Source organism: Sitodiplosis mosellana, unplaced genomic scaffold (assembly GCF_009176505.1).
Source record: "Sitodiplosis mosellana isolate CC-2019 unplaced genomic scaffold, AAFC_SMos_1.0 Smas_scaffold_1, whole genome shotgun sequence".
Lineage (NCBI taxonomy): Eukaryota > Metazoa > Arthropoda > Insecta > Diptera > Cecidomyiidae > Sitodiplosis > Sitodiplosis mosellana.
Window position 1 is genome coordinate 13,890,949 of NW_022595244.1, and position 25,072 is coordinate 13,916,020.

Here is a 25,072-nt window from a genome sequence, read left to right on the forward strand (position 1 = left end):
ACACTTGAAGAATGTAAAGTTTCATTAAAAACATTTACTTCTTGCGCTTTTTCTTATCCTCCTTCTCTCTAGCCAAGACGTTGGTCAATTGGTGTGAATGCACCCACGATTTTATTACTCTCTCGAATCCATTTGTTATATGTGTGCAACTCGCGAGAATGTTTCGACGAAGGGAAAAAAAGGCACCAAGCGAAATATAAACAAACACACTCGATGCAACAGAAAGTCATGGGACAAAGAACAAAATATAAAGATCGCAATAAACGAAGTGCGACAAAAAAAAACGCGTGACGAAATGAAACCGAAAGAGAACATATAAAATGCATATAACACACAAGTTCATCGTCGTCGTTTAGAGTTTCACATGTAGAAATTCATCAAGGTTTTTTTTCGTGTATGTGTCTTCCTTCTCATTCTTTCGCTACATGTGAAAAATGAACGAAATTTGATTTCCTTCTACTTAGTTTTATATACTAGCCGAACGAATAAATTTTCCATTCGGAAATAACATAAAAAAACGAGCCGACCATCAATTGGAATCGAATCAATCTTACGTTAAGAAAATGTGTTGTCGATATTAAAGGCGACAGTGGTAAATATTTCTTTTTCTTTGTGTCAGATAGTCAAAGAACAGCTATAATGCTTATTTATTTGAAAAGAAAAGACGCGTATTAGTTAATAATCACACATTTATTATGGTCGCCATTGTTTCGTTCGGAATCTGAAAGTTAAAACAGGCGACACACAGAAGACCAAGTGAAATGAGAGACCATGGCAAAGTAGTAGCTGAACGATTGAACATATTAGAATAAACAACGATTTCCGTATGCGCCGCTGCTTTAGATCGATGCTGTACAAGTGAAGGGGAAATGCATATATGAAACGCTGTGAACTTGTTCCATGACCACATAGAGAAAAAAACAGTGAAATGAACAAGAGAACAAAGCCACTCTCTTTATAAACTAACATTCTTTTTTTTTTAATTTAATATGTATACGTACAAATAGCAAAAAGGCAAATATGAAAAATGAATTCACGCTTTGCCAACAACGACAAGAAAAACCATTGGCCATTAAGGTTACAAGCACAGAGTGCTCTTTTCTCCAAAGTGTTTTGCGATGTATACATAAATTATTTCGCATAAATACACTTGAGCCAGCAAACAAAGCAAGCAGTGTCTCACTTGTTCTTTCTTTCTTCCTCGCATATGGCGGAACAGAAATTGAGTCCCTTTGAGAATTATGTACAGTACACGGTTTGTGTTTAGGCTTCATAACACTACTGATCACACTCACTACATGTATAATTTCATTCAATAGGATTAATCTGCATTTCTCTAACAAGCTTGGCACAAGAACTGTTGCTGAACGGAGAACAACGTCACAATCGTCTTTGAATTATTTACCGTCTTTTTTTTATCTTCTAAGGTGGAAATGGACAATTTGTTACATTGAATAAATACCCTATAATCCATAGAATTAGTGATTATTTTGAGTAACTAAAATGAAATATCAAATTTTCGTTCGTACCTTGTATTTCAGTGACAAACTGCGGATCTTTCTCGATTTCAATGTTTTCGAATTTCAATGTATATTCGATTGTGGAATGGTCAATAAGTTAATATAGCTCCCATAATTCTGACCCGTGTCAAAGGCATAACTCAAATTTGAGCTGGATTTTTATTTTTCACTTCTTTTCGTATAGAATTCCTTTCGTCTCGCTAAGATTGAAACCAAGTCCGAGCAGGTTATATTCGATTTCGGCATCATTTAAAGTCGAATCAAAATTCTTTGTAATTTTCATGATCTCACCTCAATCTAAACTGACATAAAACTATGTGCACCGTTTCATAAAGAAACTGTTCAAGAAAGTGATTTAATCGAAATGGAATTTGACTACACAGACGATGGAAAAAAAAGGTTTTATTTATTGTGTGTATGATCAAAAGAGAACATCATCATTGGAGGCTTCTTCTTAATTTTCGTATTCTTCCATACCTGACCAAAGGAATAACGCATTTTAGATTGGATGTTGAGCCCGCTGAGTCTCACGCCGCTTGAAATTCATTTCAAACACCGTACGTTAAACGAAAATAAATAAATTTTTCGTGCATCGAATACAATTTGTTCATTCGTTTGTAAATTGATGGACAAAATCATTTTCGATTTTTTTTTGTTATTATGTTAAAACGCAACTCGATGATCACGCGTCCATCAGTCGAGGAATGCGTTACGTGTGAGTCAGACATTTCGTCGAAAAATGATTCTTTTATTGTTGGTCAATGCACGCCAGCGCACATTGTAATTGGAAAATAATTGCAATGGCCGCGATTGTAATTTCCCGAAAATTACTAAAATAAGTGAAGAAATAATGGAATTCAATCATCAGGCGGCGCTGTTTCTGTTTCACTATGCAGATAAATTCTAACACCAGACCAAAACAAGTTGATTTATCAAATGGCGCTGAAACAAACGTTTGCAATGCTTTTCACGCTGATGGAACAACATTCTTTCTTGTTACAACAACTTCGGTATTTAAAACAGAATCCAGTTGACTTAAAACCATTGCGCTTAGCAAAACGAGTAAATGAACAAATTGCAAACGAACGAAACATTAATTCACCAATTAGGTGACATTAATTCCAAACGTTTCCGTCACCAACAGTTAACATTCCGTTCGCGCATTGACATTGCCAACGCATTTCAATGAAGGAAAGAAACAACTACATGCAAACAGAGTTGACGAAGTGACGAAACAACACATTGTTAAGCAAACTAATTGGATTAACCGTTTCAATGGAGAAAGAACGAATTTTTTTGATAGGGCAATCGCTAGTTTTGAACAAAAACGGTTGCAATTCAACCAACACGTAATAATAATGTAACGCGGGCCACATTTGATACAGTTTCCATACAGAATCATAATTATCATTTCCAACAAAGTGTTTTGTTACTCAAGGTGAACGTGACCGCATTTTAATTGATTCCAAAGTGCTATTTGTACCTTATGGCGATATAATTAGTTCTGATACGAGAGTCGTTTGCATAAAAATATTGAAATCACTCAGGTTCTATCCCAAGTTTTGCTCTCCGGGGCAAAATAGCATTTGAAGCAACCTGATGAATGCAAAAGCATTGACTCGACGCTTTGCAATTGAATTTGTATTCGGTCGGTAGCTGCTCATGAAAGGTGGCCATTGACATACAGAGTTCAATCAAGATCGCTTCAATCTGTTCATAAAGCAATTCAAAATCCACCATTCATTCGAGAAAAAAAAACCGTTCATTTGATCGTCATTTATGCAGCGCGTTAGGTTTCTTTTCACCATATATTAAGTTATTCATTGGAAAAAAAGACCGCTCAACAATCGTTAAGTTTGTATAAATATTTTTTACTTGATTGTTATTATTCGATTTTTCTCGTCCAAATAATATCTAGCATTAGAAATGTTATGTGCTGTGTTTTTTCCCTTTATTTCCAACAAATTGCCAACACTTGAGCCCCATTATGATATAATTTTTATTGAATGATTCGATATTGTACCGCAACGGTTAACGGCACTGAATACTTCACTGAAACGAAAGTGTTTGCGGGCCAGAAAACGAGTAATAAATGCAATGAATTTGAATGATTGCAAGGTCTTTTTTCTATGTGCGCTCACTGCGATCATTAAATGTTGATTTTTCTTGTTAACCATTTCGTCTCTTTCGCCGGAGTGTGTGTTTGTGTGAGTCAGTTTGCCTTTATGTTTCGTTTGTTCTTTTTTGTTTCGTTTGTTGTACTTTTCCAAAAGTTATTCTGTTATTATTGTTGTTGCTGTTGCCATTTTTATGAGCACAAAACGCTAGTTCACGCTAGTTTACCATTCATTTTGCTCTAGTGAACAGTCTTGCGCCTCTTTCACCACACACGGCAGAGACGACAAGAGCCGCAAAATCTGCGCTCTTTGTATGAGTTTTAATAAACGTTGGACGCTTGTTTCTTAGCACATTGCTGTTGCCATTATTATGCAATTCGTTGCATTTGTGGAATTTTAATCGTTGCTCTTTTTTTTCTTCATTCGCTCTCTTCAGTGCATGTGTTGTCGACTGCAATCGAAAGTGAAGAAACGAAGCCGATCTGATTTTATTTATAAAATGGCACGGAAAATAACAAGTAAATGCAAAAGTTGATTCTTGTAGCAAGTTTTTGTTTTGTTTTGTTTTTGTTAGCTTCAAGTGTTTAGCAGACACACACATACACACTACGCCAGGTATCTGACACATTTATTCGATGTCAATGAAGAATGTGCAAAATTTGTACAGGAAAAAAAATTACACGTGAAACATGTAAAAAATGTGACCGTATTAAAGCAAGCGACAACTAAGTGGTCAAGTGGATCGTTTGCATTACGCGAGGCACGTATCATTTGAAATAATATCATTGTCGCGTCACGCACGAAGATGCCATTAATGGAATTGATGATTGGATGCCAATGGAGGAAAAAACCAAGAAACAATTTGCAACATTTTAACGATAATTTAGTAATTGATTAGAACATCGTTCGATTTGTTTAGCTTGTTGACCCATGAAAAATATGCTTGAACAATTTTCACTTCCACTTTCGAAACACGCTTCACTACGCTCCGCACAGTGTGCTTTCTATATAGAGAATGAAAATTCAAGTCTTTTGATCGGCAGTGTGATTTACGATCACCACGATCTATTCGGATCGGGCTGGGCCGTCGTTCCAATAGGGAACCGGCACTCTCAGTCAATGGTGAAATCATTTTCACGCGCTGAATTATTTACAGCATAATAATTTATAAACTGAAATTACAGTTATTAGCTGTGCATTGAGCGCGATTATGAATCAACTTAAGATATTGCAAATGATGGAATTACACGTATCTATCTGTTTCTTTCTTTTCTTTTCAAATTGTAATTTGTTCGTGTAGGTGTTTTTGCAACACTTGTTTTGTTTTTGCCCCGTCGACATCAATTCCAGCTTGAAATTTTTGGCAGTAGAAAAATTATGATTGATTGTTGAAATTTGAAAGTCACATTTGAACAGACAGAAAAAAAAGAGTCAGGTGTTCGATTGCAATTTATTGGCAATTTGAATAGAGTTTAGTTTGGAATGAAGTCAAGGGTTGACTTTTAATGTGAATATTTTGCCATGTTTTGACATTGTTCAAACACTTAAAATTGCCGTTTCGCGCATTCGTCGAAAAAATCGAAAGCAAAAGGAAAGATAAACGATAATGAAATTAATCCAGTCGTGTTTGCTCTGCGCTTTGATGTTCAGTTTCACATTCAGTTTCACCACTTGATCAACACTTTTTCGCCCTATTTGTGTCACCGACAGAGAGAAACATGTACTTTCACACACATACGCTTCACACTCGCTTTAATCACACGGAAAAGAGAATGATTTTTCTGCACGCTCCATGAAAATCCAATTTCGCAGCATTTGATTTATCCGCAAATGAATTCTTCGATTGAAAGCAACTTTCGATGGCTTATTGATTTATACGATTTGAAATTGGGAATTCAATCCGAGTTTATCGATCTGTTGAAATGTATTGAATCTGAGCAACACAATGTATCACCTCTTTTTTTTATCCATTTGCAATGCAAATAAAAACAAGTAATTTACGTTAAATTATTATGATGTGGAGTGAGTAGCGTTTTTTTCTCGCTCTTTAAATTCTAGAGTTGTGTGTATGTGACTGACAATGGGTGCGTAAAACTGTGTATTTGCCTGATTGTCTCGTTAATTTATGCAGCGAATGTGAGTGAGGTTTGGTACGCGCCAACGCAGCAGATTTATTGCACATGGACTTCACACATAATATGTGTCGAACGTAACCGATACGATCGTAAATCATTCACTACCTCAGCCTTATGACTCGTACTATTTATCTATAAGTTGAAATAAGAGCCTAATGAAAATAAATTTGATTTAGTTTGTGTGTCACTCGATGGTAACGGCAATGCTGGTCTTTGTTGAAATAGATTTGATTTTTTGTCTTGTCATCTATTCGGTGTGTATTGCCACTACGTATTGCCAGTGTGTTGAATATTGTTTGTCCGTCAAAATCACGATAATCAAACTTCAACGCATGCGTTGTTCATTTGTGCAACTATCATTAGCGAAAGTGAATTGGCATATTTGGGTTGGCATTGTTTATGGTTGTTTTTTTTGCCACACACCATCGGTGACAAGTTTTCAAATTCATGATCAGTTAATTGTTCGCCATTCGATTTTTATCTCGTGCTGAACTACTGAAATGAAAGAAAAAACCATTTTACAACGTTTTTTTCTCCTGCAAAACTGATTGCATCCAATGATAGTGGACGACGAAATAAAGTGGCATTTAACGCCCAATTGAGCAATCGCCAAATGGAGATGAAAAAATATTCGACTCAACTGCTCTATCGAATCAGCGCTTTCCTACTACCGAATAAATGCTATTTCTCAATTCTCTCGCTTGTTTTACAATTAACACATATTTGTCAATTGCGGTATGGTCGCAACACCGACTCGGATGGTAAGATAACTTAACTTGACTCAAAAAGCGAAAAAAAACACGAACGTTAGAAAACGCGATCTTCACGCGTTTGGTGATCTCGTTTTCGACGGCAGCTCATTACATCATCCATAGGGGCTAAATGTCTGCATGCCGAATGTGCACACAAAAAATGTAACACACAAATTAAAACGATCCATATTTGTTTTATACCCGAATGACGTAGAAGGAAAAAGTGAGCGTTTCTTGGTGCCGAGCACCTTTGTGCCAATCATAATTTCATTATGGGTATTGATTTAAAATTTTTAATGTTTTTTTATTTATTTAATAAATAAAACTAAATGAAGTCTTTCTTGAAAATACGGTACAAAAGAAAAAAAAAGGCCTTTGGAATCGCATGCGAAATGCTTTATGAGTATAGTATGTGCTGTTAATTTTAATTCATTATGACATTGCCATGAACATTGATCTAACTCAACACAAACACATACACATACACATATGAGAAGAAGAAAAAACGGCACTCAAGTAATTGAACTTTACGATACATGAGCGGTATGCACAATTGCATATGAAAGTCTGACATATCGCGTACTCTCAGTGGTTAAGGTGCGGCTGAACTGTTTGCAACAAGAACTGATACGGTCATAGCATCGCATGTGCTTTGCGATGGAATTCCATTTTTGAAGCAAAAGTGAAAAAAACGGTTTTTCATTTGTTTTCGAATAAAATCACCGATAATTGGACACGAGACACAACGCGACAACAAATATTCGTGTGTGATTGCAAAATAAAAATTATCAATTAGCAATATGTTTTTTTTTAATTTGTTGCGCAACTGAGCAGATGCCGGTTGTACGATTTTAGTTTCTTAGCAAGCAGCACATGAGCAAGTTGAGTTGGATAGAAGGGAAATTTGTTGAATGTTTAGCAAAAAATCTGAGCCATTCCAAATAAATTACCCACGAAACAAAATCATATGTAGGTAATTTGTACATGCTGTATTCCAGTGGATACTAAAAATCCACACAGTTATTTCTACCTTCTTATTTTCATTGTTCAGTCGAAATTGCTTATGGTTTACCATGTTAAGGTCTTTTGCGCGTGCACACACAAAATCTGACACACCATGCAAAGAAGGCAGCCGCCAAAAACCTTGAAATATCTCAAAATTGGTGGTGTTGACTATATTCTGGGCGCGCTGCCGAAACAAAGAACAACCATTGCATATGCATGAGCATTTAAAAAAAAGACACACAAACACAAAACATATAGAATTTCATAAGATCTTTGTGTTCCATAACTATATAAATCGTTGCACATTGTTTCTACGTTGAATCATAACCGATCCTGCTTTGCAATCAAATTGAATTCCAATTGTTCAAGTCACTGAACTGACTGGAACACCATATTATGATGGTTCAATTTATTTCTAACCATTTTTATCCCGTCAGCGATTCGCATCTGATTTGCAAGTAATTTTGTGTAATGAACGGTGACAAAAGACACACATACACACGGGATTAGGTATGAACAGAAAAAAAATCGATTCAAACTCCAAAATTGGAGTGTTATGGTGAGCATGTGCTCTATGATGCTAATTCCATCTAGTTTATCTCTTTTTGGTTATGCGTTATACAAATTTTATGCAAATCTACTTTGCCACACGATGAACAATTCGCTTTGGCCGAATTGGAACAACGAATTCGTTCGCCGTTTGTGTGTGTTACGTGAGTGAGAGAGTGTGTGATACGTGTGTCCAATGGGTTTTCGATACAGATAGACGGCGATGCTGATATGTGTGGCGATGGAATGTGCAGTTGGACTTGTTTACGGCGGAGAGACCACCGACTAAAGAAAGACACACGAAACAAACAAAAAACGACACGTAAAGTACGAAAAACCAGTTTGATTTCTACAACACGAACGACAACCACCACAGCCAAATTTATCAAGGCATTGGAATTGGTTTCGAACATTTCGCGTTTTCGATAATCTATTTCGGATATTTTTCCCTACACTGCATACATATATATATACGTATGCTTCGATAATATACGCTGAGAGCTGTTTTCACTTGGAACTGGAATCGAATCGGTTGGATTTTTGTTTCTGGTTTTTGTGCACCGAAATCGATTCTGGAATTTTTCCACGCATTTCGTTTCTTATCTTCTGTTTATTTACGTTTTGAGAAATTCACAGACTGACAATTCACTCTTACGTTAGCGAATGTCGTTTTTTTTTCTGCTGATAAATATTTATTAAAAACCTGACTCGCAAAAATGCTGCATTTTTCGACATTACGAGTCTTTCTTGATCTGTGCAGCAAGTGTAATAGTCATATGAGCGGCAACGATAAATCATGTGACCACATTTTAACCTATTAAAGCCACGACTGGTTTGCCCCGTTGACGACATTTCAAAATATACGTCTTTTTATTTAAAGAAAAAAAGACTAATTTTGTTACACATCAAACAAATACAAATACATCCAAAAAAAAATTTAAGGTTGAAATAAATCTAATCTAGATGTAAATAAACATGTATATTCTAATGCGATGCAACATTAAGTGAAAATGTTAAAGAGATCATCCGTATTAGTTCCGCTAACAATTTTTGATGAATGGCTAGTCCCTACTTAATGGACGAAACAAATGATTCAAGCGACGAACCGAATGATGCTTGTGCGTCGTTGTTTCAAGTCGACTGAATTTACAATGTGATTAGGATAACCGCCAATGCCATTGGCGAGATGCTGAAAAACAGGAACTCATTTTGGAAATAAACACAAAATCATTGACTAACAAAGCGAACATGAATCAGGCCAAAGAAATGGTAAACATTAAGACGATTTTAAAACCATTTTTCAGAGCATCTTAATCGAAATTCGTTTCGATCTTCAGGCATCGATTCTTTATGCTATCATATTTTATGTTTCATAAAAAAGAGCATATTCTACACAAAAACTTCGAAGCTGCGGGAATTGATCAATACATCCGAAGAAGTCGGTTATTACCTGTGGTGCGAATGTCGTTAGATATTTTTCTCGAATTTAAATTGAATTTGTATTCATTTTTTTTATTCGAAGTCGTCGTCGCCATCGTTGTTATAAATTATAATATGCAAAATATCACGACTTTTGCATGGATGTTCCCAATTTTAATGGTAATTTATTAAAATGGTCTCCCGGTTTTCTTTGTGCATCTGATAAAACCGTATTCAATTCACGATTCCACCCAAGTCGAAAGCAAGAAAGAACAGTTGTGCAATGCCACAATGATCTAGCGTCAATTTGGTTTTTCTTTTTTTTCTCTGTCGTTTGCTTGTTGCTTGGGCTTTGTCAATAAATTCTTTGTGAAACATTTTGTATTTATTAGTTTCAACATCAACCTGAAACTGATGCTTCTATGTGTCACACACTCCTATGGAAATGGAAATATATGCACAGTGCACACACACACACACACACACCAAATACCATCAATATTAATGGTTTTTTATTAATGCGATGGTATTTTATTTGTTATTTCTGAGTGTAAATCATCGCACTGACGAAGAAAAATCCAATTTAAACTTTCAATAAGTCTTTGAGATGTGTGTGTGTGTGTGTTTGGCTTAACGATTGCCAATATTCTGTCGTTGTCTTTATTTCGTCTGCGGCAGCGCGAAGTGAAGAGGCTCATGCGCAGCGTTTAATTTTACCTTGAATCACTTTCAATAATATTGTTATTATTCAAGAAGAATATATAAATATATATTGGTTTGAAGCAGCATTCCAGCATGATGCTAAACTATATTGGCATTATGAGATGGCGATGCCAAGCACTTTGTATTCTGTCTCTGTATTGTAAAGTATTATGCAGCCTAATGAGAAGCAACAGCAAACACTACACCTTTCATTTTCTGTTGAAGAATTGGCAAAACAATCAAAACGGTGTGATTCATTGGTGTGGCTCATATTTGTGCCTATTCTTGAAGGCGAAGAGAAGGCAAATTGACATTTAATTCCAATGCAGTGAAACATAATCAAAGCATTGTGTGCACTCGCAACAAACAAATACATTGTCAAATCTAATTGAACGTTGCACAGATTCAATTTTATGCACGAGATTTCCTCGATTGATTAGTGATAAGCATAGAGAAAATGCTACCGAACGAAAGTTTTTCATCGTCGAAGTATGTATGCAAAATCAATAAAAATGGACTGAATCAACCATTTTCTGCATCACACTAGCAAAAGATCGCCAATCGCACTGAATAAATATTGAATTTGACTTTTTACTTTTTCACTTATCATGATCTGAATGCTTGCCTCGACGTTCGTTCGGGTGTGTTGACTCAAGCAATGTGTTTGTACGTACGTGAGCAAAATTTCTCGTAGCTCATACCATACCCGGCACTCATATCTATAAATATGAATTTCAATAGAAGAATTATGCAAAACGATCAGATCCAATGCGGACGGTTGTGAAATTAAAAATTCCCTTTGGAAAAACATGTGAAAAATGACAACGTGCACAATCAATTCAATGGCGGTGTTGTCGCTTGCCTACTTATATGTTTGCTTGTTTAACAAATCGTTTTTCATGTTTCTGTTGTATTTCTTGTACTCAATATTTTTTTTTTTGAACATTCATAAATTTTACCGCTTAAAAGTTAAATTTTATCTTTTGAACATAAAGCAAAAAGTTATTCCGCCGCATTTAAGAATTGAAAAAGAAGGAATCCATTTTTTCAGAGATGGAATTAATCTAAATATGGTGTTGAATGGTGATGGTGGTAGAAGTTCATGAGCAAAAGTGTGAAAAACCAATGAAATATATTTGTTTGGTTTTGAATTCAATGAAAAAAAAAACGATGGTAAAAATCACATTGAAATCCATAAGAAGATCACGTGAAAAATAATATATTTTTCATTTGCATTGAAATAGAAACTGGTTGAGGTTTAGTTAGAGTGGGTCATAAAACCTGGTGAAATGTTAATTGTGGAAGAAGAGAAGCGTCATGTGATTTGTGAGCGTACTAAAAGTCAGGAAACATATCATCTCACTCTGGGTCTTCCCAAGTGGAAATCATTGAAATAAGAAACCAGCCGTAGGAGAAAAATGTCGAAAATTATTTCGCATTCAGCTGTTTGTGGCGAACAGAAGAGACACAGGTGCAGTGCAAAAGAAAAAAGACACACACTGAAACCGACATCCGTCTGCAATGGGTGACTTCGTTTGCCATCATTTGTCGATTTGCAACCATGGTGAATGTGGTAAAACGACATAAATTTTTGCCATAACAAATGCCATCGAGTAGGTTAAATGGGAGTTTTTGTCCCAAATAAAAATGCTACGTATTCTCGTTACAATGAAAGTGAAGTCGTCCTTTTTTTTACTTACTTTACGAACAGAGAGAGAAAAATGAGCGGAGGCGAAAGTCACGTTGGTTTATACGCAAAGCGATCTCTTCATTAAACGTGAAGATCGCTTGCACTCTCCCAGTACAAACCCGGTTCAGTGTGTTATATCACGTTGAAACAACGATTAAGAAATTAAAGCGAATCGAAAAACAACTGTATTAAACGAAACCGTTGAAGTTTTATGGCCTGGCGTTGCGTTGTGTTAAGGAAAGTTGTAATTCGCATCCATCCACTTGCATTTGTTTCACTTTTTGATAAATGCGATATCATTTCAATTTCACACTGGAAGAAAGAAGTCGTATCATTTTGTGTTCGACAACTCTCGTTGCACTGTTTACGGTCATGAGCGGTGTGTGTGTGTGTGTGTGCACTGTGCAGCTCTATCATCGAACGATATTAGCATATCTTCAGTATCGCGTTACACTTCTTCGGAGCCGAGTAAGAATGGCGGCTGAAGCATTTTTCTGGCAACTGGTTTGTTTTTTACGGGGCATGATTCGGAACAGACGCACTCTTTACTCATTTTTTATTTATATTTTATTTTTCTGTAATCAATACATTGGAGCAAAATGATAAACACTTTCGCGTTCGCATACAAATAAAGGAAAAACTGGCTGAAATGTAGACATTTATTGTGCTGTTTGCAGAAGCTGTTTTACACAACTCAAAAACATGTCGATGAGCAAAGAAAGGAAAACCGTAAAAGAAATTTTTCGAAAGTTTAAAACAACGCATTGCTTACATTTTTGCGCTGAATGGCAATTGCTGACACCGTCCAGATATTGAAAATGTTATCACTTATCGATTTTTAATGCAGAAGAAAAGAAGAAGAAAAAAGTTATTAAAGATGCACTGCAAACAACTCGGCAATAAATAATCAATTTAAGTGCGTCGTCCATTAAACGACCTGTTCACCGTACGCATGGTTTGAAATTATCGGTGGAAATTATTAATTTTTATGATCTTTTCCGTCAGCGCTTGTTAAATATACTCCAACAATTTGTCTGTGTTGTTGTTTTTTTGTTTGCTTCGCAGAATTCCCTTCTCCACTTGGCCCATTTCATTGGGCATAATTTTTAAATTGAAAATAGATATCAGATAGATATATTTGGAATAACCGAAAAAATTAAATGCGAATAGAAACAAATGATTAAATAATAACATTGGGCGAATGAGCTGCATTCAATGAATTTGAATTTGCATAATTGCTCAATCACACTATCGAATAATGTGAGCAGAGTGCGCGATTTATATGATTTGAGATCATTCGGAAGGCAGAAAAGAAAAAAAAATGATTTATGCGATATTTAACCTACATAAATTCATTCATTTTGTATGATCTTGCATGTTGGTGTTTCAGTAGCACTCCAATAAAACTCGTTGGAGTCAGAGAGAAGCTAACAAGACGAGGCGGCAGACGATATAGAAATTGAATGAAACAACAAGAAAAAAAAATTAAAAATTCATTAAGCGCAACCGACCGACATTTTGTGCTTTCGCTGCTGTTGTGATAACACTTTTTCGCATTCAAACTTTCAATCATTTTGCGCAATGCCAAAAAAATCGATTGATTTTTTCTTCTTCTTCTTTTGTTGATAATTCCGCATTTTCGTGGTGGAATTAGTGGAAATGTCGATGAGCGTAACATATTCAGGCCGTTACTTATCATGCAGCCGAATAAAAAATAAGTTTGACTGATGATCATGTAACCAATATGCTCACCCAATGAGCTCTGCCCACTTCGATGAATCGATTCGGTTACCTATTCATATTTAAAGTTAATGAATATTAAGCGAACGCAATTAAGCACGCAATTTTTGATATAGTGAAATGGTTGGTTGTAACACTTCCTCTGATGCATGGCTATTGGCCACAGGATTATATGGACACTTTCATTTTAATATTCTCTTCAAGAGGTAATTTATAATGTATTTCCTAATATTCTAAATTGTTTAAAGAATTATTTCCAAAAAAAAATTACCTTTTTAGTTAATTCCACCGATAAAATCAGGTTAAAATCAATTGATTGGCGTAGCACAAGAATATGTGTTAATAGATGATCAACTGAAATGTCACACTTAGTCCGGTCAGGCGGTGAAATGTTGATAATGTGATAAAAACGAGTTATTTTTTTCTCTGTGGATTCAGATGAGTTTGTTTTTTGTTTCTTCGATCGCAGAATTTGTCCACACACACTAATAAATCCTTTCACTTTTTTTTTGTTACTGTCAACTTGCTAATTTTCTGGAATTCAAATCGTTGATCATGTGAATTGTTTTATATTTCCACTTTGGAGTCAATGCTGTTGTATCATTACAATGGCCTTCGAAAACGCCACTTCCACTAAATCAATCGTCACAAAATACGGATAAATTCCAAAAATTTGCATTCAATTGATTGTCACAGAAACGGAACGAAAAACAAAAATGTCCACAAATGTTCAGCAAGATGAAGTTGTCCTTGTTGTGATTGTAAATTGAAATATAAGCTTGAAAATCGAATAAATCAAGTCCTTTCACAGAGTGTGGCGGAAGTGGTAGGTTGCTTGCGCAAACGTATTGAATTTAACGAATTTTCATATAAGTCAATTTGAAATGGAAACAAAATTGAAATCGTTAACAGCAGATTCAATCAACACCTGAACACAAGCGAGTTCAAAACTCAACTGACTCAAGTCAACGATAATGAGCGCCGCTTGAGTCCGTTCACAGCGCAACGTTGACGCGATCGCGCATTCTACCTGTGTGTATGTGTGTTTACATTTTGAATTTTGACGGCACACCGCACACAACAGGTCGATTGCTACACACCGGAGTGAAATATGCCGGATGGTGCTTGTACTTGTATGCGTATGTGTGTGAATGATGAACCACAGCAGCATATCGACGATGCATCAATGTTTATATGGATCGTCTTGATCACAAGCAGGTATGTGTTAATGGTGCGTGCGATGTTCACCTTTGCATTCAGACAACATTCAATGCACTTTGAAATTTCTTCATCGTCTTCGTCTTCCATTCCGTGTGATGAGAGATGAAACATAAATTTATACTTATCGAATCGCTTGGCAAGCATACTCAAATGCCCGACTCTCCGTTGAATTATTATTGTTTGGTATGGTCTGGAATCGGAATTGAACTGTGAACGCAACAACAGACCAAAAATCATTATGCATACCAAATAATATGCGGCCAATGTGTTATTATATTGTTGGTTATTCGTTTTGGTGTTGTTTCACGTGTTGCTCGCAGCCTATTCGCTGCGTCCAGTGCAGGTATTCTATTTTCTTTTGCATAAAAACCCCTCGATCTTATTCATGCAGACGATGAATGTGCAGGAAAAAAAAACAAGCGCATCCGATATTCATCACCCTACATAAAAAATTTGGTCTCGCCTTGGATTAACATTCAATTTTATACGTGTGCACATCGTATGACTCATCTACGCAACCGTCTTCAGATATCGTGACCGTCTGATTCGCTTCGATACAGTTTTTTGCATCCTGTGTGTTCTGTGTACTTCGCTCCCTATTCTGTCTTCTTTTTTTCTCTCTTTTCTGCTTTCTTTGTAATAAATTTCTTATGAACTACTAATTAGTATCATTACTTTTTTACAAACCAAAAGAGGGACCTTTTGTAGTAGTGTGAGTAAGTTAAGTTAAGAAACGTAAAATAAACAACAAGTCTGTAAATACAAATTAAATCATTTAGAATGAGATACGCACTTTTAGTGCTCTAGAAAAACGTTCGAGCCAATTTTTACATACATTTGGGCGCTGTTGCGTATGTATGCATCAAGCTAGCAGAAAAAATGCCTCTTTCCATGAAATGGAATGATTTGTCGATATTCCTTTATGATTTGATGGTCATTCATGGAATTTTCTGATTTTCTCTGTATTCATATTCGCATAAAATCGTTGAAGTTGAATGAAACAATTTAAGTTTTTTCCAAATTCCGTGTAATTCGTCGTAATTTCTTAGCTTATTGTTTAATAACAAGTAAGATTGATTTCTATCAAATAAACTGTTGACTTTTGCTGCTTTATTGCAAAATATTCCGTTGTTTTTTTCTTTCCATATTTTTTATTTCCTCTAAATAAACAAAAATATTAATCTTCTTTTGTTAGGAAATAAAACAGAAATTGAAATCTACTAAAATTTACACGTGGCGACATCATTCTGTCAGTGTGCGGAGCCGTAACCATTTGCTAATCAGCGAGTACTGACATTTCATGTGACACACTGCCTTTCACAGAGCATTGCAAAACACATGTGCTACAAAACAAACTCCGCGTGAAGTGTACATTAATTTTCGTTTTTTTTTCTTTAGATTTAGCTTGAAACAGAATGCAAATGAAAATGGATAAAAAACTGTTGCAAAAGTTTGACAAGCAGCAAGTTCGTCGAATACTGGAATTTGAAAATGAATTCATTTCAACATTATTCGACAGCTTCGAAGTGCCAGATTCTATTGAAGGTAAATGAAATCGTAAACTTCTACGGCGAAACCATTGAATTTGTAATATTTTCCGCAGATAAAACAATCGATGATCAATACCTATTGAAAACGATGGAAAAAGTTGGTAAACTCAAACCGAATGCACGCAAATCAAAGAAATCAACGGAAGATGGTCAGTCGTCGGTGGACCTAGAACAGCGTTTAGAAATCATTCGTAATAAAATGCAAAGTAAAAAGACCAAACCATCGGCCCGAGCCATCGAAAAGAAGAGGCAAAAGAAGCTAAAGAAATCGAAGGAACTGAAGAAAAAATTGATCAGCGTGGCGAAATCCATTAAAAATGAAAAAATCAAAGAGGGAAAGAGTGCAAACACCTCATTTGCTGAGGCGGACAGCAACGGAGTTGATGTGAAGCCAGACATCAAACCGGACATCAAACCAGCTAAAGTGTTTAATGAAGAGGGAAAAATGGTGTTTTCAAAGTTTGAGTTTGCAGCACAGGCCAGCAGAGCCAAGAAAACGAAGAAAGATAGTAAGAGCTAAAGAATTTGTTCGAAGTTTTCTCGTTATTCATCAAAACGATTCGATTCATTTCAGAAACAATCAAAGATCCGAAGCTACTGTTGAAGAAACTGAAAAAGGAGAAGGAACAAATCAATGAGTTGGTGTTACAAGGTGAGGTGGATAAGGCTGAGGAATTGAAGAAAAGCATTGCCTGGCAGAAGGCATTTGACAAAACCGAAGGAAAAAAGGTATGGAAATCATTCAACAATTTTTATTTGCAAAAGATTCAAACCACTATATGATATCAATTCATTTGTCTCCTCAGGTGAAAGACAATGTCAGCCTGCTGCACAAGACACTCCACCGAAAGAAAGTGGACAAAAAGAAGTCGAAAGAACAGTGGAAGGAACGTGAAAAGAAACTGGAAGAGAAGAAAGAAGGCAAGGCGAAGAAACGTGAAGAGAATATCAACAAAAAGAAAGACGAAAAGAAGAAGCACAAGTTGAAAAAGGCGGCCAAACGTGGACGCATCATAGCTGGTTACTAGAGGAAAATAAACTTTTTGTTGTTTTACAATCAAAATTTAAACTAATTTCTACAATACGTTCGAATGAAATATCGCATTTATTAATTTTGTACATGCTGTCAATGGGAGCACAGACACACACCAAAGTGTCGCCAGTTCGCATGACTGAATTCAATAAATTTTATATTTTAATTACACAACCCGGGCGTGTTTTCATTCGGAAATAAAAAGGCCGATGTTTTTTTTTTTTAAATAGTTTATGGCTAAAATGTTTTATTGATAGAGAATCACTTAGATTGGTGATTTATTGCTTTTTTATATAATGCTTTGCACAACATTCAACATCAACAACTACTGCTACAGTATAGTTTTAAATAGATATAAGACATTCATAAAATAAATGCTCAAATGGAAATTTGTTGTAATTTAAGTGTATATGAAGAAAATATTTTTAAGTTTGTTTTTCTTGTCACAAAAATAGCAGCGTTAGCAATCGGAAGCATTACAATCTCACAGTTTCATCATAAACGTATGTATCTCATTCGAAGTGAATATAGAAGAAAGATTTCAAATTGGTGTCTTCAACATTCAACTTAATTTCTAATCAAATAGTCAAACTTAAGCGATTTAATCCACACTTGGCCAAGAAAAATGCAGGAACATTGTATTCGATGTTCTCAAATGAGTTGACATTTAAAAAAAAGGGGGGGGAGGGGTGATTGATTTATTTCAGAAATGATTTCATTTGCTTGGTTTGGTGTCCCATGGAGTATTGAGCGTTTTCAGTTTTTGTTAACAATGCATCAAGTTTATCCATGCCACTGGACATCTTTTGCTGCAAATCCGGTTGTGCGGGAGTCGGTGCAGATCCGTCTGAAGCTACATTTGCAGATTGGCTGCTTGTTTCAGCATTAGACTCACCTTCATCACCTGTTGCATCGGATCCTTCAGCGCCATCACCTCCTTTTATCTTCAATAAATTTGTCAAACTACCACACGCTTTCTAAAAATAAATATCCAAGTAAATCCAACTGAATAAACATTGTCCCCATTTTGCCTGCAATTAATTCCAAGAGACTAGCTCTCTCTCTCTCTCTCTCTCTCTCTCACCTTGAACTTGTTGAGTCGCATTTGAGTGATGGATAAAATATTTGTTATCTCATCCATTTTACTAGTACCCTCATTTGTTCTCTCATTTTGAATATCAATTTCCTGCAAAAATTTACAGAGTTGATAATTTGAATCGTTTTAATTTTTTAGAGAAATTTCAAATAAAATTATTAATTTCATTATACTGTCAATTCTTCAGCCTGTTTATTCTCTCTGCGTACACGTTCCGCCTCTTCCCAGTCAACTCGATTTGGTGGATCGATTCCGAGCAATTCAGCTCGATTGCACTCATACTCATAGGTTCCTTCAGCCATTGTGCTTACGCCCTGCAATTAATCGAAAAAAAAAGTCCATCGTTAAAGCGTTCATTTGAAAAAGCAAGCTCAACATTGGCCAAATAATTTTTATCCCATATTTGTTCTCACCGGTGTGCGAGATTGCTGTCTTTCCCGTTTCGAATCACTTACGTTTTAAAAAAAATTCCGTGCCCAAACCCTTTGCTTCGTCTACGTTAAATGTTCTTTGTAAATTATCTGCAGTATTTCTACTGCAGGAGACTGAATGTCAATGGAAGTTTTGTATGTAAATAACGTTTTTCGCGCATGACGTTTCATTCTAAATGCGTATTTATTGCTAGAACAATATTTTTTAAATCGCATTGGTGCAAGTGAGTGTATTGGACATTGCCGATGATATAGCCAAAATTCACACGGAATATGATGAGCTGTGGAAAAAATGTAAAAAATATGAAAAAAAGACAAATCTCAACTCGAAATATGAATTTCAAATCGTTTGACTTGTAAAAATAGAGAATCTCCAATGAAAAAAAACAACATTCCCAGGATTTTGGACAGTTTGCGCCTCTGTTGGTCGCATACGCAACCAATTTCCGTTGATTTCAATTTTGACATATGTCAAAATCATAAATGATTGTTTGTATTGGAATCTCTTTAGCCAAACACATATCCTAACACATTGTTGTTTACAAAATTAAATATTCAACAATTTTCATCGGTACCATTTGACCTTAGCAGATCGGTGGTCGGCAGTTTTTTCTTTAAACGCTTTTATTTTTCTTAAATCCGATTTTTTTTTAGTTGAAAAGAAGTTAAAATGTCATGTTGTATTGTTGGATGTTCGAACGAAGGTGCGTCTGCTTCAAAAGAGACCACCTATCACTTGTTTCCACATCCGACGAAAGGTTTGTAGTGAACTAAGTTGAATTTAATGATAATTTCTAATTGCATGGCTCTGAATATTTCAGACGTGAGCAGATTTCAGAAATGGCTTGAAGCTTGTAAAAATCCTCGTATCCAGAAAATGGATCCGATGTCCGTGCATAAGAGATATCGTATTTGTCGTCGTCATTTCGATCAAGATTGTTTGAATGGAGGATGTCGCCGGCTTCTTAACACTGCTGTGCCTACACTTCATCTTGAGACATCAACAAAGACGACTATCAAATCGGATGAAAGCCATGAATTAGCTCCCACGGCTGGAATCATTTATGTACCTGTAGCCGTAGATAACACGGAAGAACACTTTGAACTAGTGTTAACTGAAAATGATCCTCTGGTTGACGAAAACAACTTAAAAGGTAAATAAAATTGGAAAATTCATTGCATAAAATATTTTGTATTTCATCGTCATTTTAAATATTTTCGTGAAACTTTTCTTCTAGTTCTAAATGCAAGCATGCATTCGCCACCCAACAAAAGAAAATCGAAAGAAATTAATTTATCGAAATGTGGCGGTGATAAATATGGTTATTTGAAGGAAATTCACACTAAACACAAGATTAAAAGACAAAAAACTGACGTTGACGAAACAGAAGGTGAGTGTGTGTGTGTGTGTGTGTGTGTGTGTAACAAAAATACATTCGAATTGAGAGCTAATTGTCGAAAATTCCATTTTCAGAAAACATTCAAGACATTTCCCACGAGAGTATCAAACAGAACGAGTTGCATGAGTTAGAATTGCAAGAAGTACAATATGAGCTACTGGATGTGGAAGACGATAAATATTACAAAGGTAATTCAATTCCTCTTTTTCTCCGTAATTTTCAAGTTTCGGCATAAATATCAACGTTCAAAACGCTTAGAAACGTCAACATGACTGGACTTAATGCATTTTGATTACAAAACCATACGCGTTGCGTTGGCATGCGTTATGTAACGCATTGTCAATGTGTAACGACGATGACTTTTCGTTTCTGCAGAGTGAAACGAGTGTGCAATAAGAAACAAGGCGATTGTTCCAACTTAGTGCTAGAGCGAGACAGCTCCATGATGCGTGCATAGCCGCAAAGAAAATATAAATAAAAAAAAATTTGTACGCAAGAGCCATAAGAGAAACAAAACAGATGACATTTCATCATTCGTACATTCACGCTAACTGTGCACAGTCGCCCATATTCGATTCTTGTTTATTTCATTTTCATTCTGTCTGCAAACGGAATCTACACGTCGAATCCCATTTCGATTAGTTTGTTTTAAAAAAGACATCGCTTATTTTTCGAGTGTACGGTTCGTTGTTTGATTATCACTAGGGCCAACAGCCGTTTTATTTCCCTATTTATTGGTTGATTTCGTGTGACTCCAATATCGCTTTTCATCGTTGTTATTTGTGTGTTTTTCCCTAAATTCGTTCGTTCAAAGGATAGAGAGAGAGAGAGAGAGAGAGAGAGAGAAAGAGCGAACAAAAAGCGATACGAGTTTGCTTACTTCTGTGTCGCGCGAGAAAGTAAAAGTAGTCGTCTCCAGACGAAGTGTTAAAAATTATATGCAACAAATTGGAACGATAGTTACAAGAGTTGCAACCAGAAAAATGAGTTCAGGTAATCAAATGGCTTCTTTATAGTTCTTAAAAAATTTTCCACAAATTTACAGCTAACAAAACTGTTTCTTTGTGGTCCCGATACATACATTTCGTATATTATTATTTCGAATAGAGAAAAAAAACCAGAACGGAGAAAGTGAAGTTGAACCAAATTCGGAAAAAAATTTCTATTTCGAAACGCCAAATGTTTTTTTTTTCAACTCAACTCTAAGCGTTTTGACGAGAGACACAAAAGAAACGCCTCGTTCATTTTCAGTTCAATTTACATGTTACAAAGTCAACGCGTATTCGGCCGCACGAAAGGAAGAGAAAAAAAATCGTTTTGAAATCAATATAATTCTTATGACGCTGTGAAATGAACGGAATACGAAAATTTTGTTTGTTCCATCGTTTTGTGTGCGTTGCGTTGAGAGTAAGAGAGAGAGAGGGAGAATGAAAGAGTTTATTGTGTATCATATTCAGAGTTAAGTTGCAACGCTGATTATTCACAAATCTGGGTAGGCGTTCCGTGTGCATCAACACACTGTATGCACAATACCAATTTAGAGAAATTAAAAGCGATGAAATTTAATCGCCTTTACGTTGTTGCTTTTGCTACGTTCCGTTTATCTTCACTTCATTCTTCATCTCTTTTCTTTCCGAATGCATATTCACTTTCGCGACTTAACATCGAATTTGAATATTTCAATGCGGCACTAGTTTTTCACTGTGTAAAAAATAAAATAAAAATCACAACAAATGAAAGGTGTTATCAATATGGGAGTGTCCCGTTATCGGTAGTCAAAACATTTTTAACATGAAAATTATTCATTGTGTGCCAGCGATCCATTAGTTATTATCAGAGTGACATTGAATTTTCATTCGACTCTTTGTTGTACTTCACATTTCTACTAGAAAAAAAAGAGAAGAACTTATTGTAATTGAAATTGTTCTGTTGGCCGATTGTTTTGTAATTGATTCTTTGGTGTGTGTGGGAACACAAAATATGGTACCATATCAAAGTATCAAGTTCATTTCATAATACAGAGAAAATGAAAACAGTGTAATTCCACTAAAAAAAACACGAACGCATGTTTTAAACACTGACTAATCCACACGGGTGTACAAAGTAAACAGCCGTTATTCCGTTCCGTTTGTGCTCGAATGACATCACTGACGATGCAGTTTCGTGCTCTCGACTTAGTTTATAATTTCACTTTATGTGCGCGCTTATTATTGCTATCGTTTTCGAATTCACTTAGTGCATTTATCACAGCCAAGCAAACACAATTAATAACCAAGTGATTTGAGATAAACGTTTTCTTTATTTCATAATTTGTAATTTAAAAAAAAAGTACAACATTTTTGTTGCTTGTAATCGTTTACTTTCGATCTCTTATTTTGGATTCGCCGTATTTATATAATCACATTTCGCGGCAAACATAAAAACCACATCACTTCTCTTATCCTCTATACTCGTGTTTCATGTTCAATACACCAGTGTTTCAGCTGAATAGACTGTTGTTTAACACAATGTTATTTTTGTTTTATTTTTGTTGGTTCCCCATTTACAGTTCCATTGACTGACGAGACGTTTCGAAAATGGCGTAAGGATTTCTACAAATGTGAGAAGAATGTGCTAGCACAAAATGTGTGCTCTCGCATCGATCCATTTGAAGCGGCATTATCACGTAAGGTTCTGGAAAACACTCAACACGTTTTCACTTACAAAGTGGAATCGGAAGGTAAACCGTTGACCAATCAAAAGAATTCCGGACGCTGTTGGTTGTTTGCCGCATTGAACAGCATTCGAATCCCGTTCATGAAGAATGTAAGTGAAAATTAATAGAAAAAAAACAGTATCACCGATCTTTTTTTTCGTATCTGGAGCATAACAATGAAATTCTCTTTTCGCAGTACAATCTGGATGAATTTGAATTTTCGCAAACCTACCTCTTCTACTGGGATAAAATTGAACGATGCCATTACTTTTTGAACAATATCATTGAAACGGCTGCCAAAGGCGAAGAGGTCACTGGCCGATTGGTTTCATTCCTGTTGAATGTGAGTAAAAATGAAGTCATCCTTGTTGAAATGTTTCATTATGCAAAATGTTTGACGTTTTTCCATTAGGATCCAACATGTGATGGTGGGCAATGGGATATGTTTGTTAATTTGATCAAGAAGCATGGTCTCATGCCGAAGAAATGCTACCCAGAAACATACTGTTCGGAGGCCTCAGTGCGTATGAATGCCATTTTGAAAAGTAAACTGCGTGAATATGCTAAGATTTTGCGTGATTTGGTTGCGGCTGGCAGCTCTGAGGATGATGTACGAGCAAAGCTCAACGAACAAATGGGCGAAATTTATCGAATCGTTGGCATTTGCTTGGGCATTCCAGATGAAACATTCACATGGGAATACTATGATAAGAGCAAAAGCTATCACTGTATCAAAGCAATCCGACCGATTGATTTTTATGAAAAATACGTGAAACCATACTTTGATGTTGACGATAAAGTGTGCATTGTTACCGATCCACGTCCATCAAACACCTATGGTCAGGCATATACCGTCGAATATCTGGGCAATATGGTTGGCGGACGACCCGTTCTGTACAACAATCAACCGGTGGAATTGCTCATGGAATTGGTTGCCAATTCGCTCAAAAACACCGAACCCGTTTGGTTTGGTTGTGAAGTGAGCAAACGGTATGTCAAACGTCCATTCTTAGTTTTTAGAAAATACATGAAATTTCTATATGTAACGAAATGGGAACTTTTTTCTATAAAGGTTTGCAGCAAAGCAAGGAATTGAAGATTTAACTGTGCACGACTTTAAACTGCTGTTCGGTGTTGACATCCAGATAACACTATCGAAGGCCGATCGAATGATCTATGGCGAATCAATGATGACACACGCGATGACATTCACCGCTGTATCATGTGGCGTAAGTTGATAGCGCAAAATTTTCTTCGTCAATTGATATATAATTATAAAATTCATTTTCTTTTCACAGGAGGATGGAAAAGCTACAAAATTCCGCGTCGAAAATTCTTGGGGTAAATCGAATTGAATCTCACTTGTGTAAACTGTGAAAAGTCTAATGGAATGTTGTGTGATTTTTGTAGGTGAGGATCGAGGTGAGAAAGGCTACCTGATAATGTCGTCCGAATGGTTCAAGGAATTCGTGTTCGAAATTGTCGTCGATAAGAGCATCGTACCAAAGGATGTGTTAGATGTATTCGGTCAAACACCAATAGTTCTTCCGGCATGGGATCCAATGGGAACTCTAGCCAACAATTCTTAAGTGGATTACGCAATTTATGATTTTAATTTTTTATTTGTATTTCCGTTCAATTTCTTTTCTAACGTGTTAATAATATACATAATAAGCAGTAACTGTGACAGTGTATAGATGTGAGTGCATGCACCGCAAATATTCCAGCAGAAATGCTTCCTCACAACAACGTATGAAGATGAAAAACGCAAAACTAATACCATATACAAACATATTCTTTTTATAGAGATTTCGATATTTTCCAAAACAATTCAACCACTTTGTTTCTGCGTAGACTTTCATTTTTTTTTCTTAGTTGATAAAGTCATTAAACTGGAGTGTGAAGTGTGAAAAAAAACACAAAATGGAAAAAAAAATCATGCCATCTTAAATATTTCTGATGAATAAAAATTCCTGGTAAATTCCTATATGATTCAGTTGAGTTTACTTTAAAAACA

General features: G+C 35.8%; 4 protein-coding genes across 10 annotated transcripts in view; 2 read left to right on the forward strand and 2 right to left on the reverse strand.

The window, feature by feature from the left end:
• LOC129580236 (uro-adherence factor A-like) overlaps window positions 1–14,586 on the reverse strand; it is a 47,163-nt gene extending 32,577 nt beyond the window's left edge. For 3 of the 5 annotated variants that reach the window (XM_055470502.1, XM_055470493.1, XM_055470472.1), the window contains exon 1: window positions 13,901–14,586. The gene's annotated coding sequence lies outside the window, so the exon portion shown is untranslated. The remainder of the gene's footprint in view (window positions 1–13,900) is intronic. The other 2 variants (XM_055470479.1, XM_055470485.1) reach the window with 1 other exon arrangement.
• Window positions 14,587–16,147: 1,561 nt separating this feature from the next.
• On the forward strand, window positions 16,148–17,607 carry LOC129580272 (surfeit locus protein 6 homolog). The gene is made up of 4 exons (XM_055470538.1): window positions 16,148–16,395; window positions 16,454–16,909; window positions 16,975–17,129; window positions 17,207–17,607. Exons 1-4 carry the CDS (start codon window positions 16,266–16,268, stop codon window positions 17,426–17,428), a joined length of 963 nt encoding a protein of 320 aa, XP_055326513.1. The 5' UTR covers window positions 16,148–16,265; the 3' UTR covers window positions 17,429–17,607.
• Window positions 17,608–17,645: 38 nt separating this feature from the next.
• On the reverse strand, window positions 17,646–19,349 carry LOC129580273 (uncharacterized). 2 transcript variants are annotated; one of them, XM_055470539.1, is made up of 4 exons: window positions 18,985–19,349; window positions 18,703–18,843; window positions 18,518–18,619; window positions 17,646–18,410 (listed from the first exon to the last, which is right to left on the reverse strand). In XM_055470539.1, the coding sequence occupies exons 2-4, from the start codon at window positions 18,829–18,831 to the stop codon at window positions 18,132–18,134; spliced, it is 510 nt and encodes a 169-aa protein (XP_055326514.1). In that variant the 5' UTR covers window positions 18,832–18,843; window positions 18,985–19,349; the 3' UTR covers window positions 17,646–18,131. The 2 variants fall into 2 exon arrangements, with proteins under 2 accessions (XP_055326514.1, XP_055326515.1); XM_055470540.1 differs by having other exon boundaries at window positions 17,650–18,410; window positions 18,943–19,347.
• A 69-nt stretch (window positions 19,350–19,418) lies between these two features.
• Window positions 19,419–25,047, forward strand: LOC129580271 (bleomycin hydrolase). 2 transcript variants are annotated; one of them, XM_055470535.1, is made up of 10 exons: window positions 19,419–19,718; window positions 19,782–20,114; window positions 20,199–20,351; window positions 20,435–20,548; window positions 22,909–23,165; window positions 23,252–23,398; window positions 23,468–24,045; window positions 24,128–24,284; window positions 24,354–24,396; window positions 24,466–25,047. In XM_055470535.1, the coding sequence occupies exons 1-10, from the start codon at window positions 19,631–19,633 to the stop codon at window positions 24,642–24,644; spliced, it is 2,049 nt and encodes a 682-aa protein (XP_055326510.1). In that variant the 5' UTR covers window positions 19,419–19,630; the 3' UTR covers window positions 24,645–25,047. The 2 variants fall into 2 exon arrangements, with proteins under 2 accessions (XP_055326510.1, XP_055326511.1); XM_055470536.1 differs by lacking the exons at window positions 19,419–19,718; window positions 19,782–20,114; window positions 20,199–20,351; window positions 20,435–20,548 and adding an exon at window positions 20,729–21,353.
• The last annotated feature ends 25 nt before the right edge of the window (window positions 25,048–25,072 follow it).

Coding starts and splice junctions, on each gene's coding strand:
- LOC129580272 (XM_055470538.1), top strand. CDS start 16,266: ATGCAAATGAAAATGGATAAAAAACTGTTGCAAAAGTTTGACAAGCAG. Junction 16,396..16,453: donor AGTGCCAGATTCTATTGAAG/GTAAATGAAATC, acceptor TATTTTCCGCAG/ATAAAACAATCGATGATCAA. Junction 16,910..16,974: donor CAAGAAAACGAAGAAAGATA/GTAAGAGCTAAA, acceptor GATTCATTTCAG/AAACAATCAAAGATCCGAAG.
- LOC129580273 (XM_055470539.1), bottom strand. CDS start 18,831: ATGGCTGAAGGAACCTATGAGTATGAGTGCAATCGAGCTGAATTGCTC. Junction 18,620..18,702: donor AACAGGCTGAAGAATTGACA/GTATAATGAAAT, acceptor AAATTTTTGCAG/GAAATTGATATTCAAAATGA. Junction 18,411..18,517: donor TGCGACTCAACAAGTTCAAG/GTGAGAGAGAGA, acceptor ATTTATTTTTAG/AAAGCGTGTGGTAGTTTGAC.
- LOC129580271 (XM_055470535.1), top strand. CDS start 19,631: ATGTCATGTTGTATTGTTGGATGTTCGAACGAAGGTGCGTCTGCTTCA. Junction 19,719..19,781: donor GTTTCCACATCCGACGAAAG/GTTTGTAGTGAA, acceptor TGAATATTTCAG/ACGTGAGCAGATTTCAGAAA. Junction 20,549..22,908: donor AGACGATAAATATTACAAAG/GTAATTCAATTC, acceptor CCCCATTTACAG/TTCCATTGACTGACGAGACG.